This window comes from Lactuca saligna, chromosome 2 (assembly GCF_052625555.1).
Source record: "Lactuca saligna cultivar CGN05327 chromosome 2, ASM5262555v1, whole genome shotgun sequence".
NCBI classification, from domain to species: domain Eukaryota; kingdom Viridiplantae; phylum Streptophyta; class Magnoliopsida; order Asterales; family Asteraceae; genus Lactuca; species Lactuca saligna.
In genome coordinates this window covers 121,137,647-121,158,213 of record NC_136418.1, presented here as the reverse complement: position 1 = coordinate 121,158,213, position 20,567 = coordinate 121,137,647, and the positions used below count along the sequence as shown (strand labels likewise).

The 20,567-nt window shown below is 38.5% G+C and overlaps 1 protein-coding gene across 1 annotated transcript; it reads left to right on the top strand.

The window, feature by feature from the left end:
• Positions 1–15,592: 15,592 nt before the first annotated feature.
• Positions 15,593–17,413, top strand: LOC145031454 (NAC domain-containing protein 90-like). Its single transcript, XM_078980010.1, has 3 exons — positions 15,593–15,904; positions 16,029–16,324; positions 17,111–17,413. The coding sequence occupies exons 1-3, from the start codon at positions 15,664–15,666 to the stop codon at positions 17,231–17,233; spliced, it is 660 nt and encodes a 219-aa protein (XP_078836136.1). The 5' UTR covers positions 15,593–15,663; the 3' UTR covers positions 17,234–17,413.
• The last annotated feature ends 3,154 nt before the right edge of the window (positions 17,414–20,567 follow it).

Here is a 20,567-nt window from a genome sequence, read left to right as displayed (position 1 = left end):
GTACACCGAACCCCGTAGAGGTAATGTCGCCAAATCTTGAGAGCAAAGACCACCGCCCCCAACTCCAAATCGTGTGTCGGGTATTTCGCCTCGTGAGGCTTGAGCTGCCTTGAAGCGTAGGCAATGACATGCCCCCTCTGCATCAGTACTGCGCCCAACCCAGAAACGGACGCATCACAATAGACCACAAAATCCTCTACGCCCTCTGGCAGGGCTAAGATCGGCGCCTCACACAATCTCCGTCTCAGCGTCTCAAATGCAGCCTGCTGCTCGGGTCCCCACCGAAAGACCACGACTTTCTTCGTCAGCCGTGTCAGGGGTACGACTATCTTGGAAAAATCCTGGATAAATCTCCGATAGTAGCCCGCCAATCCCAGGAAGCTCTGAATCTCAGATGGAGACTTCGGGACCTCCCATCTCATCACGGCCTCGACCTTGGCCGGATCAACCAGAATCCCGTTCTGGTTGACAAGGTGTCTAAGAAATTGCACCTCGCGCAACCAAAACTCACACTTGGAGAACTTGGCATACAAGCTCTCCCTCCTCAGGGTCTCCAATACCTCTCTCAGATGCTCCTCGTGTTCCTCCCGAGTCTTGGAATAAACCAAGATATCATCGATAAAGACTATCACAGACCGATCCAGCGTCGGTCTGCATACGCGGTTCATGAGGTCCATGAACGCGGCAGGAGCATTGGTGAGCCCAAATGGCATCACCACGAACTCATAATGACCATAGCGCGTCCGAAATGCGGTCTTCTGCATATCCTCCTACCTGACCCTCATCTGATGATAACCCGCACGCAAATCAATCTTGGAGAACCAAGATGCCCCCTGAAGCTGGTCAAATAGGTCATCAATCCTCGGAAGCGGGTAACGGTTCTTCATCGTTACCTTGTTCAGCTCCCGATAATCTATACACATCCGATGCGACCCGTCCTTCTTCTTTACAAACAGAATCGGGGCTCCCCAGGGTGAACTGCTCGGACGAATAAATCCCTTGTCTAGCAGCTCCTGCAGCTGCGTAGACAACTCCTGCATCTCGGGAGGGGCCAACCGATACGGCGCCTTGGCTATCGGAGCCGCGCCAGGGACAAGGTCAATCCTGAACTCCACCTGTCGCTCTGGAGGTATCCCAGGAAGCTCCTCTGGGAAAACATCTGCAAAGTCTCGAACCACCGGAACCTCGCTCACTGTCGCCTTACCCGCCTCCCGGGTATCTATCACATATGCGACATATCCTGCGCATCCCTGTTGGAGGTAGCGCCTAACCCTCGCAGCTGAACATACAGTGGGTCCACATTGAGGCCTCTCTCCATGAATCACTAGCTCTCCCCCGCTTGGGGTCCTGACCCGTACTAGCTGCTGCGCGCAATCTATCACTACCCCATTAGGGCTCAGCCAATCCATGCCTATAATCACCTTGTTCCCACGCAACGGAATGGGAACCAAATCTACCAAATAGCGCTCCTCAAACAAACGCAGCACGCAATCTCAGAATATCATCGATGCTCGCACCGATCGATCGTCAGCGATCTCCACTTCCAAAAGGCAATCTAACTCGCCCGATGACTCATGAAACTTCTTGCTAAGTGCAAGGGAAACGAATGATCGGGATGTTCCTGAATCAAATAACACTTGAACTGGGAGGCCGTTCACATGGAACGATCCTAATGCATACATATACATATAGAGCACATATCAATAACATATCATCATAAAAAAAAGATAGAGGGAAAGAATCATACCCGTCACCACATCGGGTGCGGCGCGTGCCTCCTCGGCAGTCAACTGAAATGCCCGACTCCTCACCACTGGAGCCTCTGCCTTGCCCTGCCGACCATCCGTGATCCGCAGGGTCGCTGGAGCTGGCGCCTTCACTGGCGCTGCAACTGTCAACTGGGGGCAATTGGCCTTCTTGTGGCCCCTCTGGTTGCAGTGAAAACACAGCAACTCTGATGTCTGAATAGCTGAAACTGGAGTAGTACAATCCCTGCTAAAGTGCCCTGTCTTGCCGCACTTGTAGCAGCCTCCTGATCCCATCCTACATGCCCCCACGTGCGTCCTGCCGCATTTCCCGCAGCGGCTCGGTCCTGACTGGCCTTTCGGCCTACCATCTGATCCCTTGGGCTTCTTCCCCGAAGCCCCTCCTGCCTGACCGTCCTCTAGTTTCCGTTTCCGGATGTGCTCCAAATCTATCTCCCTCTCCCTAGCCCTGGCAATCATGGAGTCCAGGGTAGGGCAAGCCAAAAAGCTAACATGCTCCCGGATGTCAGCTCGTAGCATATCATGGTAACGAGTCCTCCTCATGTCCTCGTCACCGGCATACTGGGGCACCAATAAAGCCCTCTCCCGGAACTTGGCGGTGATCTCCGCCACAGTCTCCGTCGTGTACCTCATGTCTAGAAACTCCCTGGCCAGCTGCTGAAGCTCGACCGCCGCCGCAAACTCTGCCCTGAACCTGGTCACAAAGTCCGACCAGGTCATTGCCTCGATAGTTGAGGCTCCCAACGAGTCACCCACTGACTCCCACCAATCTCAGGCTCGGTCTCGTAAACACCCTGCTGCGTATCTCACCTTCAACCCCTCGGGGCAGAAGCTAGTCAACTGGGCCGACTCGATATCTGCAATCCATCGCCTGGCGACAATAGGGTCCTTCACCCCATGGAAATCTGGCGCACCACTGCCCCTGAAGTCCTTGAAGGACAGTGTGCGAGATCCTGACTGGCTAGAGGCTATATCGCTCCTGAATGCCCGTAGGCGATCCTCCATCAACTCCATGATCCCTTCCTTGATCGACCCAAAGAGAATGGGGGTCGACTCAAGGATGCCCCTGGTGATCTCTGACGTGATGAACTCACGTAGCCTCTCATCAATCGGCTCGGAGCCTGATCCCGAACCTAACCCCTCTCCTGAACCGCCATCTTCCGGTCTCGATCGAAGTACCTCCATTCTGCAATACAACACAATAATCATTAGTGATACTGCTACTTTCTGAGGGATCTCAACTAATTACAGGTTCCCTGGTCTTATCTTGGCCTTCCTTGGTTCGGGTACGGATCCTCTACTTTCAGTAGTACGGGCCCATACTACCTTCCACATCTATGTGTACCATCTCCAAGGAATGCCTCGACTCCACCAGATCCCCTTCACTACTGTTGATCACATCTATACTCATCCTAGGCTTGCTCTAGGGAGATCTCTAATTCTACTCTAACTAGTCCTCAACTGCTGCAGGCCTCATTATAATGCCAATTGGCCATTACCCGAATGCCATCACATGTGACGAGGCTTAGATAATCCTTCGAGTACCAGACTCGTCCCTACAATGGTTGGACTCAAACAAGAGCTGCGCAGTAGGATCAAATTCGGCACTCTAAGATTATCCAATCCTGATTACATGTGACGTGACGCATTCGACTAATGGCTAACTCCCATTATTCAGAGTCCCACGAAGCATGAAGCAAGCAGCATTCAGACAAGGGTAACAATCTCAGTTAACTCTATCCACTTTCAGGAACTGAGCTAGCATATAGTGCTAAGCTCATACTACCAGGCATAACCTAATCAGGCTATCCTACTTACTGTCTACTCAGTAACTAGCATGCAATTTCTCATACAACTGAAACACAAATAGTAGGCACATAAGGCATCACTCCTAGATCGTTAGTCCTATTCTAGCACGCAGTTCTACAAAAGCTGATAAACATAACATAAACTTGTATGGGTACTATGGGGAATACTTACTTGAGCTCGGCCGGTCGCGCACATCACACACTTCGCTCTTTCTTAAGACTCTTTTCTAAATTTTAGAAAACATTTTCTTTTAGAAAATCTTTCAATCCCTCGATTTGAGTTCAGACACTCCTGAAGACGTGTCCGAATCCCTCAAACCAGGGCTCTGATACCAACTTGTAACGACCCAATTTTCACATCCAAAAATTTTTGTTTAAAAACGCGACTTTAGAAAATATTAATAACTAAAACATCATTCGATCAACCATAATATAAACTGAACCATGTCTGAAAACCAAAACATACAACTAATCAGAATATCAGAGTATCAATCCCAGAAAAGCTCGTAAATGCGGAAACCAGAGAGTGTGTGTGTGTGTGACATGCTGCTACCGCGCCGGCTCCTTTCCCCTAGCTGACGAGGTACCTGAAACCAAAACTGAAACTATAAGCACAAAGCTTAGTGAGTTCCCCCATAATACCCCATACCATGCAAGCATATAACAAACAACATTCAATTATGAGATACGGGCCACGCCCACACTCGTGAAGATACGGGCCCCGCCCACACTTCGCTTTCTGGGAGATACGGGCCCTGCCCACACTTCGCTATCTGGGAGATATGGGCCTAGCCCACACTCCACTCTCGGAGAGATACGGGCCTTGCCCACACTCAACCGCCAACTCATATCATACAAGTATCACACAGACAACAAGTGTAGACAATTCTATTATACTGGCATATATCATAATCAACTCAACTAAGAGATACGGGCTCGACCCACACTCTAATAGTAACGTCTCGTCTATACGTGCCGACCTTGGTGCCTTAGACCCGTTACTACTGGAAGGAAACTCACCTCGAAATAGTTGTTGGTCTGTGTGGGAATTGATCACCTACTACTGCTGCTGCTGCTCCGGAAACTCCCCGGCTGTAATTCCCACAATATACTTAATCATACGCTGCTAACTGTCCTTTGGGTAAAAAGACCATTTTACCCCTGGTCTAGCCCTAAGTCAAATGGGAGTCAACTTTTAGTTGACCCGACTCGCTGAGTGGATCTCCAACTCGCCGAGTCCCTGTCCAGACAATTGTCCTGGGTCCTTGATTCTACTCGTCGAGTTAGGCTATGACTCGACGAGTTCATCTTCTAAACTGACATTCAACTCCTTCATCCTACTCGCCGAGTTGTATGAACAACTCGTCGAGTTCATCTTCATCCGAAGAACACTTATGCTAAGACTCGCCGAGTTGTATGAACAACTCGCCGAGTCTGTTCTTGATCTATGAAGATTGCCTTGGACTCGCCGAGTCAGGGCATTGACTCGCCGAGTCCTAACATGGGTGAGTTCAGCTCCCAACTCACCGAGTCACCCCCTGTGACTCACGGCTCAACTCGATACATCATAAAGGGACCAATTCGGTGACTCGCGACCAGACTCGCCGAGTCACCTATACGACTCGCCGAGTCACCGCCATGCATCCACCAAATACACCGATTTGCTCGATTTCAGTCCATGTCATTCATAGATATGGACTTCTAGGACACAAATCACACGTAAAGTTTCCAACTTTATGTGTGGATATTCACCAATATGGATTTTAGGGCTCAAAATGCCTTAAAAGGGTAGATCTAGGGCTAACAAGCAACATGGGGCCATAAAGCTAACAGATCTGAGCTCCTGGAGCTCAATCTTGCCTAGATCCAGAGGCCAAACATCTTATTACGACATATAATGCACATACAAGCTTGGGGGTTTGACCAAGAAAGACCCAAATGAAGTTTTAAGCATAGAATCATGGGGAAAATGGGTTATACCTCAAGGGAACTGCTGGAAGAACACAATAGTTGCTTGGATGGCTTTCCTTCTTCTGGATCTACTTCTTTCCTCCTTCAAAACCTTCAAAAACACCCACAAAAGTCTCAAACTCTCAAGGAACAGCTTAGGACGAGGGATACAGGGCTCTAAGGGTGAATGGGGGCTGGCTTGGGGCAGTTAAGTCGTTTAAATATGGTGCAAACCCCTGAAACTTAGGGTTTCATCCAACAGCGGCGACTCGCCGAGTCCAGGATATGGACTCGCCGAGTCGCCAACTTAAAACGTGACCTGGGTCGCGTCTCTACTCGGCGAGTCGGACCTATGACTCGCTGAGTCCAAGGCTAAAATAGGAAATATTCAAATAAGATTTACATACCAGAAACCAGGTGTTACATAAGAACTTGGTTAGTTAATCGTAGGAATTGACAATTGTCATTATACACGTATTCTAACCTTTGTGGTGTGTTATTTCTAAATTGGTTTCGTATTTGTTTATTTTCTACAATAAGTTATCATTGGAGATGGGTGACAGTGAGTTACCAAATGTACAAAGACACACTCTATTAAATTTGATTGATGTTTTTGCTGAAACAAACCAAGATAACTAGTTAGTGTGTAATATTTATTTTCGTTAGTATAGTTCTTCATGTTACCAAATCTTTTTCATTTGGAAACTAATATGGTACCGGTTTTTATTTACAGTGTATGGTATAAATACGGGAGCACTAATGGTTCTTTTCGCTCCGGGCATAAAAAACCTCAGGACCGATGTATAAAGTGGCAGGGGCGGATGTGTGTGGTGCCTGGGGGGTCTCGGGCCACTGCTCCGCTTCAGTCCGTAAGGGTAAAAAAATTATATTAGGTGCACCGGCTTCAAATTTTGTTCGGGTGACACTATACTTTCGAGGCCCATAAAATATAAAGTGTAAAAAATGCTATTCCAAAAACATAAAGAAAGTTAGCCCATTAGCATAAATGCATTGTGAGTGGCCCAAGTTCCTTATTAAGTTTTTAACCCAATTGACCCACATACCCACCCATTACCCAATACCCATGGAAGCCAAAGAAAAGAATAAGATATCGATCCTGAAAAGAAATTTTTTTGGCACAGCACCTCTGTGAAAGATGCGAACAACGAACGAGCCAACGAGAAGAGAAAAAAAAATCGGCCTCCCTTCCTGCCTCCATTCAATCGATTTTGCTTGGCTTGGCTTCACAATCCTTTCAAACCTACAAATACAATGAAACAAGTAAGTATTGATAATTTTAGGTTTATGAAATTAGTCAAATTAGTTGCTTTTTTGTTGAAATTTCTTATTGTTTAGGTGAAATTAGTAGTTGTTAACCTTGAAATTACATGTTTACTTATAACTTGTTAGAATGTTAGATACTTAGATTGTTAACCTTGAAATTATTCAAATTAGTTTGTTTTCCATTGAGTTTTTGAACAATTGGATGGCTTATTTGTTTGATGTTGAATTGTTAGGATAAAATTGGGTCCTTTTTTGGAAGAACAAGCATCAATAAGGCGAGTGTTGGAGAATCCTCAAAAAGACAATGTTCCAATGATTTAAGTTTTGAAGAATCCTCTAAAATACCATGTCCTTCTAATTAATCATTCCCTTCGGTTTCTAATGTAATTCCACAACCTACAACTACTCCAATTACAACTGTTGAATTGAAAGATCTTCCAAGAGACCCTGGTGTTAGACCAAAGATTACAACTTACCATCCAAATCAAAGAGATGAAATAAGGAGGGCATATTTGCTTCAAGGACCTTGTCAACCAAGGGGTCATACATTCCTTTCAAAGAAAATAGGTTCAAAAGAAAGACGTTTTGTTGTTAAGTGGTTTGATGACTTTGATTGGTTAGAATATAGCATAAAAGAGAACAAAGCATTTTGTTTATTTTGCTATGTATGTGGAGACATGGTGGGAAAACAACATGGGAGAGATGCATTTGTTTCACAAGGTTTTGATAGTTGGAATAAAAGACAGTCATTAAGAGATCATATGGGTGGTATTGATAGTTTTCATCACAAAGCAAAGGAAAATTGTGAATTTTTATTGAAAGAAAAACAATCTATTAGTGCAGCCTTCAAGAAGCAAACCAAGATTGAGGAGAGTAATTATAAACTTCGTTTAGGTGCTTCAATTTGATGTTGTAAATTTTTATTGAAAAATGGTTTACCATTTCGGGGTCATGATGAGTCGAGTGACTCTCTTAATAGAGGGCTTTTCTTGGAGTTATTATCTTTCTTAAGAGACCATAATGAAGGCATTCACAATGTTACCTTAGAAAATGCTCCTCAAAATAATCAAGTGACGTGCCCACTCAAAAGCAAATTGTTGAATGCTTTTTAATAGAGATAGTTGTAGATATTTGCAAAGAAATTGGTAAAGATGTGTTTTCTTTATTGGTTGATGAATCTAGTGATGTATCAAAAAAAAAAGAACAAATGGCCATAGTTTTGAGGTATGTCGACAATTGTGGAGTGGTGAAGGAGAGATTCATTGGAGTGGTGCATGTGAAGGATACATCCTCTTTGACTCTTAAAGCTCCCATAGATGACGTTTTTACCCGTAACAATTTGAGTGTGTCCTAGGTAAGTATAACAATTTTTTATTCCTTATTATGAATTTTAATTTAATATTATTCGAGTTAATGTTTAATATCTTTGTTTATCAGGTAAGAGGACAAGGTTACGATGAGGCAAGCAATATGTGAGGGGCATTTAATGGTCTAAAAGCTTTGATTTTACAAGAAAATGATTCAGCGCATTATGTGCATTGCTTTGCACACCAACTTCAATTAGTTATTGTAGGTGTAGAAAAGAAGCATGATGGTGTGGATGATTTCTTTGAGCAACTTTCTTTGGTGGTTAATGTGGGAGGTGGATCATGTAAAAGACAAAACATGCTACGGGAAAGTCAAAAAGAAAGGGTGTAATTGTCAATTGGAAATGGTGAACTTGCAACTGGAAGAGGGTTAAATCAAGAGAGCTCGCTTATTTGAGCGGGAGATACAAGATGGGGTTCACATTTCAAAACCATCACAAGTTTGATGAACTTATTTCCGGAGGTTCGTCATGTTCTTGTTTATGTCGAAGAGGAAGGATCCACTTTAAGTAACCGAAATCAAGCATTTGGTATCTTAAAATATTTCAAGACATTAGATTTCGTGTTTTACTTACATTTGATGTATAAAATTTTACATCTCACGAGTCAAAGCATCTTCAAAAAAGTGATCAAGATATTTTAAAAACGGCTTCTTTGGTTAGAGGGACAATGGACGCATTGAAGTCTTTGAGAGACACGGGGTTTGCTAAACTTTTATCGAAGGTATTCTTTTTTTTTTTGTCAAAAACATTATATTAATATTGTGGAGATGACGGAAAATTATGCCACATCAAGAGGCCGTAAGACTAAAGTTACTAATCAATTTCATTTTGAAGTTGAAATTTTCACACCGTCATGGATATGCAAATTATAGAATTTGGGAACCGATTTAGTGAACTTAGCACCCAATTACTTGAATACATGGAAGCTTTGAGTCCTTGTGATTCATTTGATAAATTTGACAAAACAAAGTTGTAAAGTTGAGTGAGTTATACAAAAAAGATTTTGATGATGCGGAAAGGATGCAACTTGATGGTGAACTTGAAATATACTATCAAGCTTTACATAAAGATGACCGGTTCACTAGTTTGTAAGGAATTTCTGACCTTTCTCGTTTGATGGTGGAAACGGGGAAACATCAGTCGTATCCTATTGTTTATAGGTTGTTGAAGTTGGTTTTAGTTTTACCCATTGCAACCTCAACAGTCGAAAGATGTTTTTCAGCGATGAAGTTGTTAAAGACGGATTTGCGTAACAATATAGATGATGATTTTTTGAACGATGCCATGAGTTCTTATGTTTAAAAAGAAGTACTTATGAAAGTGAAGATCGAAGATGTAATTGATCGGTTTCAAAAAATATGTACCCGTAGATGTCAAATTTAAATATTAAGATGTAATGGATCGGTTTGATGTATTAGTATTTTTAATTTTTTTTATGTTATTATATTCAGACGAAAAAAAAATTATGTCACTGCTATGACAACTTTCTACGTCCGCCACTGTAAAGTGGTTGTGTTTCCACTTTAATGGTTAAAACCTTTGTATGCATTAAGTAAAAAAAAACAAAAATCTAAAATGGAATGTCATAAGACTGATATCCATTAAGTTCTTAAGTAAAAAAGGAAACAGTAGTTGATAGCATCACCGAAATTTTGGGCATGTTTCGAATAAGTTATCTAAGATATATAAATAGAACAAAAAAAACGACCGCCCGATTTTAAAATTAATGTATTTTGCATCAAATTTGTCTATGATTATATTAAAAACAAAATAAATATATGTATGCTTTGATTTTAATTTTTTAAAATTGTACGTTAACCAAAAACTAACCCAAGTTACTCACATTTAACTTTCATAAACCATCAAAATTCATTTTCTTAATACCAATAGGGTAAATATCACTGTAGCCCTATCAACTTTCATGATTTGGTTTAAATGGTCCTTTTTTTTGCATTTAAGGGGAACAAAATGTAGTTTTACCGACTCTTCAAGCCATTCTATAGAAAAAGAAGGGGTAAGTCGGTTAACCCCATCCTACTCAATATTTTTTTAAGACACCTCATGTTAATTTTTGATACGTCGAAAGATTCATTGTCATGTCAATAAATGAGGTTTTGACCTAGTTAACCCTTTTGTAAATAAGTCATTCACCCATTACTATCTTCTCCCCCTTTCTTCTTCTACCATTTCTCTCTTAATCGATACCATGGCCGTGTATATGAAGATAGATCTTCATTTTGCTGGCATTTTTACTAAGTATCCTGCAATAAGTTACTCAGATGGAGCCGAGCAACGCTTTGAAGATGTCGATTTTGCAGGAATGGATGTTAAAGAATTTCTACTATTCATTCAAAGATTCGCGAACAAGGAATGTGTGAATGTGTATTTTTGCATGCCAGATATAGAATTTCCCGAAGGATTGAGGATAATAGCCATCGAGAAAAACTACCAAAAGTTCATTTAAGTTGGGTACGACAACGGATGTGTAATCCAAGTTTACATGGATCATCTTGGTTCTAATGTCCATCCATGGATACTGGATGATGAAGTTGAAGTTTGTAGTCCTGAAGATGAGATGTCGGGTATAGGGGGAATAACGAGGACTTGCATAGCCTGGGACCTTTTCAGAATGAGATCGATGACTTACGAGGTAATGTACATGATGATCTTGATTCCGCTCCTATGAATAAGACCATAAATGATGTTTTTTTGAGCAAGCTATACCCCAAAGCGCAGTCAATCCCATCAAGTCCTCCTGATGAGGAGGCATATTTTCGTATGGATGACAATGAAACAAATGTTGAGGAAGTGACAACCTATAATGAAAATGTTAACTGGAAAACACAAAAACATGTGTTAGGTATGAGATTTGAAATTCCAAAACAGTTAAAACATATGCTATGTAATTATGCTGTGGCAAATGGGTATCAATTGTGTTACAAGAAAAATGACAGTAGGAGACTTTTAGTGAAATGTTGTTCTGGCCAGTGTAAGTTTAAACTTTGGGCCTCATGGATGAGTGAAGAACAATCTTTCCAGATTAAGTCACTCATAGATGAGCACAATTGTGCAAGAAATTTCAAACTGGGATCAATTGTTAGCTATGCTTGGATAGGCAGTCATTTTACATCTAAGTTCTTAAATAAGAAAAAAAAAATGAGTGTTAGGATGCTTAAAGAAGAGGTCAAACAAACTTTTGGAATAGATGTGAGTATGGGACAGTGTAGAAGAGCAAAGAAACATACCATTGAGCTTATTGAAGGAACACTAGTTGAGCACTATGCAAAACTTTGGTCTTATGGAGAGGAGATAAGAAGATTAAACCCTGGATCAACTGTGAAGATTGGTGTCAATAGTATGCCTGATGGGAAGATTTATTTCAGTAACATGTACGTATGTTTTGAGGGACTAAATCAAGGATGGAGAGGTAGTTGTAGAAGAGTAATAAATCTGGATGGGTGTTTCTTGAAAGGCTTATGTACAGGAGAGTTAATATGTGCAGTTGGTAGGGATGCTAATAATCACATATTTCCAATTGCATGGGCAGTTGTTTGTGTGGAAAACAAGGAGAATTGGAAATGGTTTTTGGAGAATTTAAAGGATGATCTAGGATTGGAAAATGGTTTTGGTGTTACTTTGATGTCAGATCAACATAAGGTATGTTAACCACCATATCCTTTAATTTTAGTCTAATTGTTGTTGTTTGTTTTCATAATTTTACTTTTTGGTGTAGGGTTTGTTGGAAGTTGTGAAAGAAATTTTTCCTACTGCAAAACATAGGCAGTGTGCAAGGCATATTTTAGCCAACTTTGGGAAAAGATTTACAGGCGTGCATTATGAGAAGATGTTTTGGAGGGAATGCAAGGCATCCACTAAGCCTTTGTTTAATGCAGAAAGGAAGGAAATCCAAATTTTGAACCATGCAGCCTTTGAATACCTTATGGAGAAGAACCCTAAATCATGGTGCAGAGCTTTCTTTCAAGAGGGTTGGATGTGTGATGCAGTAGAAAATGGACTATCTGAAAGTTTTAACAATGTCATAAGAGAGGCAAGGAAAAAACCAATTATCACAATGCTTGAGGAAATTAGATTGTATGTTATGGAAAAATAGTTTAATTTGAGCATGAAAGGTAGTGCATGGCTTAAGTTTAAACCATGTCCTGCAATTACAACATTACTTAATAAACTTAAAAAAGCTCAAAGGTAAATATTTAATATCTTTAGTTTGATTACTATAAACATAAACTAACTTCCATCCAATGTGTTTAGATACTGGCAGGTTCTACTAACTGGTTTAAACCAGTTCGAGACAAGAAACTTTGTTGAGTCTTACGTGGTGGATTTAGACAAGTAGACCTGCTCTTGTAGAGTGTGGCAACTGAATGGCTATGGTTGTGTGCATTCAGTTGCAACCATTTCCTTTCTTAACAGGGATGTTGGAAGTTATGTGGATCTAATGTACTTTTGGAGCATTTTACAGGAACACTTACAAATATCCAATGAAGGGGATGAACGGGAGCAATATGTGGCCATGTACTAACTATAGTCCACCACTACCACCTTTGAGGAGAAAATTGCTAGGCGGACCTAAAGTAAATAGAAGAAAGGACCCAAGTGAAAAGGCTACAAGGCACACGGTCTCAAAGGTTGGAAAGAGAATTTTATGCAGTATGTGTAAAGAGGTTGTGCATAACAAGGTTACATGTCCTAAAGTTGACAAACCCCAAAAAACTTAAGGTCAAAAGGAAAAAGAAAGACAATGGTGGAAGTAATGGAGGTGAAGGAGGTAGTGGAACAAAAAAAATGAAGGCAGTAATCCAGGTGAAGGAGGAAGTGGAACAAAAACCAATGATGGGGGTAACAAATGGAGAAGGCACTACAAGGAAAAGGAAGTATTCTGAAAGGATTATAAAAAAGAATTTGGGTAAAAGGGTTGAAGGAAAGAATGGAGAAGGCAATACTAGTGCTAATCTACTAGATGTTGAATAAGGATAATGTGTTTGTTTTGTGTTTAAGTTGTTGGATGTTCTTGGATTTAGTTATGGATGTTTGTTGGATGTGCTTGGATTTACGTATGGATGTTTGATGCTTGTTTATTTTATATCTGGATTTTGTTACCTATATGTTTGTGGTTATGTTATTTGAGATCCGATATGCATGTTCATATTATGTAATGAACGTGCATGGTTGTGTTAATAAGTTTCTGTATTATTGTATATTTATGTGGTCCCAATTGTGGTCCACTAAACTAATTTGCGAATATAGTATGTCCATGCATATTAAAGATAAAGTGGGCCAAAAACTATGTTTTCATTACAACTTTTTTTGGTTCACAGAACCACATTTATCGAAATTAATAAAAATCAACAATAAATTACCATTCTTAACCAATTACAACTTGTACACTATTATGACAAAGAAAATAACCCAACTAACAAATAAACTAAATTTAAGCTTCCAAACATTGGACTGAAGCTTCTTATTTGACCTAAGCAGAGTTGCAAGCATCATAGCCTCACCAGTTGTGCTCGTTGTATGAATTTCATCTACCCAACAAATAAACCCATTTCGGGGATCCTGAGATTAGATATTTGTGAGAAACAAATGATTTATGCATCAAATAGTTTTCAAATCCAGGGCAACAACAAAACAAAAATTAAAATCAGTTTTTACCTTTTTGGGGAAAGCGTAAAAGGCTCGACTTGGGTTGCTCCGAGTTGTTGACGTTCGTATTATAACATCATACCCACAGGAACATGCCATTGGTTTGAAGCTTCCTTCCATCTTCATACCTTCAATTTGGACCGAGAGAAAGCCAACCAAGAAATAACAAAGAGTAAATGGTAACGGATCTATGTGACTGTATTTATTGGTGAGTACAATGTCAAATGACGAAAATACCCCCAACTATCTCATTAACTAAGGCAACAATTCTAGGGTTACTGTTATAAACATAGTTTATTTTAATGTTAAACTAATACATTGCTTATTCAACAATTACATATTGATTTATACAAAATGCCTGCTAACACGGGACTTCATCTTCCACTTCAAACGATTACACCAAAAAGACACTAATCCACATAAACCCTAATAGACAATATTGCAGATTAACACAAAAAACACAGACAAAGGGCGAGTCAACAAACAACATCAGAAGCACGATTACATTAGAGTGTGCATTTTGTCCACCAGAAAACCAAGCATCACCACCACTAGTTCCACCAGCACAACTGTCATAGCTTGCATCTTCTTATCCTGACGGTCTAATCTGCGCTGCACGACAAGCATTTCGACCCTTGATATCACAGAACCGCGCCCCATTTCCTCCTTAATGCGATCCATCTCCACCTGTGTTTTTGCCACTCTCTCTCCACAATCCCAAAAAATTGTTTGTATGTCACTAAAGTTCATCCGGTCTCGAGAATTTAACGAGATCGAATCTGGTGACGGTGGTGGGGTAGCCATCTCGTGATTATCGTAAAAGGGATTGTCTCCTTCTTGTCGGCAATTGTTTGGCCGAAAATGGGTATAATGTATTAGGGTTTGCTTTATTAAACCCTCCTTTTTATATATATTGGGACCACAATGACCCTTAGGGACCAAGCAACCGATTTGACTCAAATCGGTGACGTGTAGGGCAAGTCGACTCCGAATAAACTCATTACATGACTTGGAGTGTGACTAGGCTAAGAAACCTGTTATTACAGGTCATTGGACTACTTTAGCCGATAAAACTACATTTTGTTCCCCTTAAATGCCAAAAAAAAAAAAAAACAAACAAAAGGGACAATTTAAACCAAATCATGAAATTTCATAGGGCTACAGTAACATTTACCAATACCAATATTTTTAGACGAGGGATTCTATAACTAAAATGATCCATGGTGCTTTACGCGTAAAGATTTTAATGAATTATTGTCACGAATCATTCTTTCTTCATTGACGTAAAGTCCATGCTACTTGATACCTATGTGATAAAGACATAGGAGACAACAAGCCAAGAAATAAAAAGTGATGCTGGAATATGTATGAATACTCATAAAAATTAGATAAAATAGCAAATTATTTATACTGAATTTGAAGAAGATGAAATCATTTTGCAACAAACCTTCTAGGTAAAGAAAAACAATTTAATCATAAGTAAATTTTACAAATCAAAACACTTTTATAGTTCTATATATTTATATCAGTAGTCCATAATATCTGGTATTGACAATTGACATGTTGCATTTCGATCCAAATGATTGAGGATAAGTCACGAAAAAATAGTGTAATTTAAGACTAGATTAGATGCATCTCCTGTTCTAAAAAGCCATAACTTTTGCCATTAAGGATGACATATAGATAAATACATTTATCACGTCATATATAAATGATAAACCACAACCATTTTTAATTTTTTTTTTTTTGACATATTCAATCTATATGAGTGGCCATAAGTGAGCTGTGGCAAGACCTATTCAAGAGTCAAGACCTCGTGTTCATGCGTCATACGTCCTTTCTTCACACTCCACCTATTTATAAACCACCATCACCTGCAACAACCACTGCTATTCCGACAACAAACACCTCCATGGCCCACCCACCTGGTTATCGCTTCTACCCTACTGAAGAAGAGCTCCTTTCCTTCTATCTTCCCAATGAACTCGAAGCCCGAAGAGATGATCTTCATCGTGTTATCCCTGTAGTCAATGTCTACCAACATGAACCATGGCATCTCCCAAGTAACTAAATATATATTCTTCTTTTCTTAATATCCCTGTAGTCATTTATAGAGCTTTACGTATGGAAGTTTCGTTTGATACTTATACTGAAACCTAAGAAGGTTATATGTTCTTGTTGTGTTAGAGGAAGCGGGAGAATTATGCAGGGAGGATACTGAGCAATGGTTTTTCTTTGTACCGAAGCAAGAAAAGGAAGTGAAAGGAGGTCGACCTTCAAGAATGACAGCGACTGGTTATTGGAAAGCCACTGGTTCGCCTACGTATGTCTACTCATCTAACAATAAGGTGATTGGATTGAAGAAGACGATGGTGTTTTACCATGGGAAGTCGTCTGGAAGCAAGAAAACAAAGTGGAAGATGAATGAGTATCGGGCAATCAAAGAAGAACTCGATGCCACCAAAAAGTTTTTGGTTCCAGAGGTATACATATATATGGACTTAATTGATGAACTTTTTGTGATATGAGTTTGATAATTTGCAAAATGATCATGTGGGATGAATCTGTGATATTTTGAAATGTAGGGTATATATTTTGCTCCAACTTTTTGGCAGATTAAAACACCATTTTCTTAGTGTTAATGCAAACTGACCTACCAAATTGGTGGATCGGTATTCATTACACCAAAACACTATGAATTTGGTTTTATACATATTAAATTGATAAATATTTAAAATTATTTTACATTAAATATATTATTATAAAATTTAGTTCAAGAGATTTGGAAAAAATTGAGTATTAAATAACATTTTTTGTAACATAAAATCTATTGAAAACTAAGTAATTTTAACAATAGTATAATACTTAAAATAATATAATAATGAGAAGAAGATACTATTCTATATATTATAAGATGTTATATATCTTTTGTGATGTTATTTTTAGTGTATGGTTAAAATAAAAGAAATATTAGAGTTGAAAACTCACGAATATAAAATTCTTATGGTTGAAAATATCCTTAATATAACAAATTCATGTTTTCAATGTTTTTGGAACTTTTATTAACATCAAGGTTCTAGTAAGTACTTGTACGGAAAGAATTTTGAGCAATGGAGGACCATTGCTTCAAATTAAGGCTTCTTTCTTTTTAAGCAAACAATAATTCTTAGCTTTAGTTTTTCCCATGTTTTTTGGAGCCGGGTTTTAGTTTGCTATATATATCGTTCAAATATGTATGCTATATAATGAGATTTTGCGAACTTATGCAGTTACAAAATCAGCTGAGCTTATGCAGAGTTTATGTGATATCAGGAAGCGTACGAGCATTTGATAGGCGGCCTTTAGGGCTAGGAACATATGAGATTGGTTCTTCAAGTTTGTTATCATCTTAGTGAAGACCGGTTACTTTGAACCTAATTAACATGTCATGGCTAGGAGGAACTAGCCTCCTCATCTAATTAATTGATCGTGTTTTTATTCACTTGAATTAGGAATTTTCTACTTATTTTACTTTTGAACAATGTACACAATTCTGTTATCCATCACTCTTCGATTGACACATTTTTTTTTTTTACATTTTTGTTTCCAAAAGTCATATTTGTGGTGTTCATTACTAGAATCAAGTAACTAATTAATCATAGTAAAGTAATGAGATTGATGATAATTAGATATTAATACATTAACACCCTCAAAACTAATGTTATAAACTTATATCACGGGACACGGATATCAAGGCGCTGATATGTTAACTCAATCGGTTTCCAAATTAATTCCTACGGATCTTCAATTTGTTAGTCAAAGCACGTAATGAGGGCATTTAAATACACTGATATTTAAACTCAATAAGACAGTCCAACAACATAAAATAACATAGAAATCAATCTACAAGTCTATAAATAAAAGTTGAACAAATATGAAATAAGTCAAAATTTAGTTTTCAGTTGTAGATTTCTTCGGATAAGGTTTATCAATGTACTTATATGTTCACTCAATCAGTTTCCAAATTTCATAGGTATCTTTAGTTTATTCAATCAAGCATTTAACATGGTTTGAAAGTTGACATATTTATCTCCCATTTCAATGTATTAAAAATGTAAACTCAATAAGACATTCCAACAACATAAAATAACATACAAAACTATTTATAAGTTTACAAATCAAAATAAAGGTGAATTATAAATAAGTAAAATTTTTGTTTTCTTAGTAGTAGATGTATGAATGTCGGATATATCAGTATGCTAATATGTTAACTTAAACAATTTCCAATTTTAATTTTATACGGTTCTACAAATTGTTAATCCAAACATGTAACATGAGTTTGGAAGATGACATGCATGCTGGTCGGATATTTTAACTAGATGAAGACCCGGTATCCTGTTGGCGTGGGTTTGGATTGTTCAGGATATTTTTTGGTTATTATTTATTGGTTGAATTTTATAAAATAAAGCAAAGCATAAGGTTTTTTAGAGTCTTTATTGTAAGAGAATATAATACAATAAAATTAAAAAACTTAAAGTGCTCGTGATATGCTATGTGAAAGGAAGGGCGTGTTTGACACAAAACTTTTATAAGCGTTTGGGAGCTTCTAGTTTTTAAATTTTGATAAAACGTTCTAGTTTAAACAAAAAGCTTTGTTTGGTAGTACGAACGTTTAGCTTTTAGTTTTAACAAAACGCTCCAATTCTAAAAGCTACTTCATGTTGCGTTTAACAAAACGCTCCTGAGCTGTTGAAATCAATTTCCATAATTCTCCTTAAAATTATATATATATATATATATATATATATATATATATATATATATATATATATATATATTGTCCTTTTATGTAATTTTATATATTTCAAAAGTTTCCAGCTGCTTTTGTCAAACATTCATATAACAAGTAAAAGCTACAACTTCCCGCAACCAGCTACATGCTACACGCTACCAGCTACCCGATATCTGCTTCCAGCTAACAACTACTTTTGCCAAACACGCTCGAAGAAGGACATTCAATGAGTAATACTTTCCCTTTGAATACCCAATATCTCTTATGTATCTTTCCCAGGGAAATAATCCCCAAATTTATGGAAAGAAACAGTCATGACCCAATCAATAGTGTAAAAAGCCTCCATCCTCTACACTATCACGTGGTGAACATCAACATAAACAATTTAAACTCATAGCCTTTATGCATGCACATCTAGCCTTCACCATTAGATATGTTTCGTAAAATCTAGGAAGCCTCTTCCTTCCATGTGTGTCAATCCAAACACTTGTTGAAAGTAATTTTATAAATCAACATTAAAAAGTTAAAAAAAATTAAAAAAAAAAAAAAAAAAAAAAAAAAAAAAAAAAAGTGGATTGTAAAATTTCAGCTCACCCTAGTTTGTGATCCCGAGACTTCCTGAAACCTTCTTTTGGATAAATGATCACTTGATTGTTCTCCTAATGAAAAATGTGGTCGTTGTAGATAAAAAGATGATTCATACATCATAACAGAGAACTTATTAGTCATGAAATTACATATGAACTTATAATTTATCTTACCTAGAAAGGACATGCCACAAGATTCCCAAATAGCTTAAATCTGCGGCTCTAATGGAATAAAATAGATCATGTTCAGCATTCTTTGATTATTGCTTGAGAGAACCAATAAAATTCAGAATATTACATTATCTTGAGCATTTATATGAACATTTTATGTGCACTTTACTTCAGTACATTAAGAGCTTATGTAGCTTAATTTTTAACATCATTCTCATTAACTCCTTCAGTAGTAACCTCCCTCTATGATTCAATTCAAATACACCCATTATAGAAAAAAAATTGATAAACAAAACAAAATTCTAAGATATTCCAGTTCGTGTTAATTTAGGATTTTGTTTAACTAAAATGGAACACCCCAAAATACGGTCCAAAAATTTCTTTTTTAAAACATTAATAAACCATAACTCATAAATTATTATAAATAAAATCATAAATCATGTGTCTCAAAACATCACATCAAATGTTGTATCAAATCATATGACAATATATCAGAGTCTAAAGCGCTCTAGGCTGAATTATGGTGTGTGTGCTGCAATCATCCCGAACCTTCCCATTGCTAGTGGAAGTACCTGAAAACAAAACTATAAACCATAAGCACGAAGCTTAGTGAGTCCCCCCAAGCTACCACATATTATACACATAATCACATATTGGGCCTAGCCTACTACATCGGGCCCCATCGGCATCGGACTGAGGTCCGCCATAACTTGGGCCTAGCCCCTGCATTGGGCCCTGCCCAACATCAGATCGAAGTCCGATATACATATCATCTTAACAAGCATAACATATACATAAATATAAGCATAACATGAAAACTAATATTCCTCGGGCTCGCCCCGGCATCGGACCAAAGTCCGGAACACATAAGCATACACATGCAAGAATCACAAAGACATGTAAGTTCCGGAACATAAAATCTACATCGGGCTAACCCTAGCGCATACAATCTATCACACTCCCAAACCAAGGATGGCGGAAACGTCCGGGGGCAGAGGACTTCATGTATAGTATCACAACAATGAGTATAATAGTGCTCAAAGTAAATACAACCATCATAAATATAATTGATGGTGTTTACATGTTTCAAATCAATTACATTATGATGACAAAATGAACTGTTTGACGATTTAACGTCTCATCCTCAAAATGTTGTGGGTTTTCCTGTTTCACTGATTTTCTGAGAATACAAGTAGT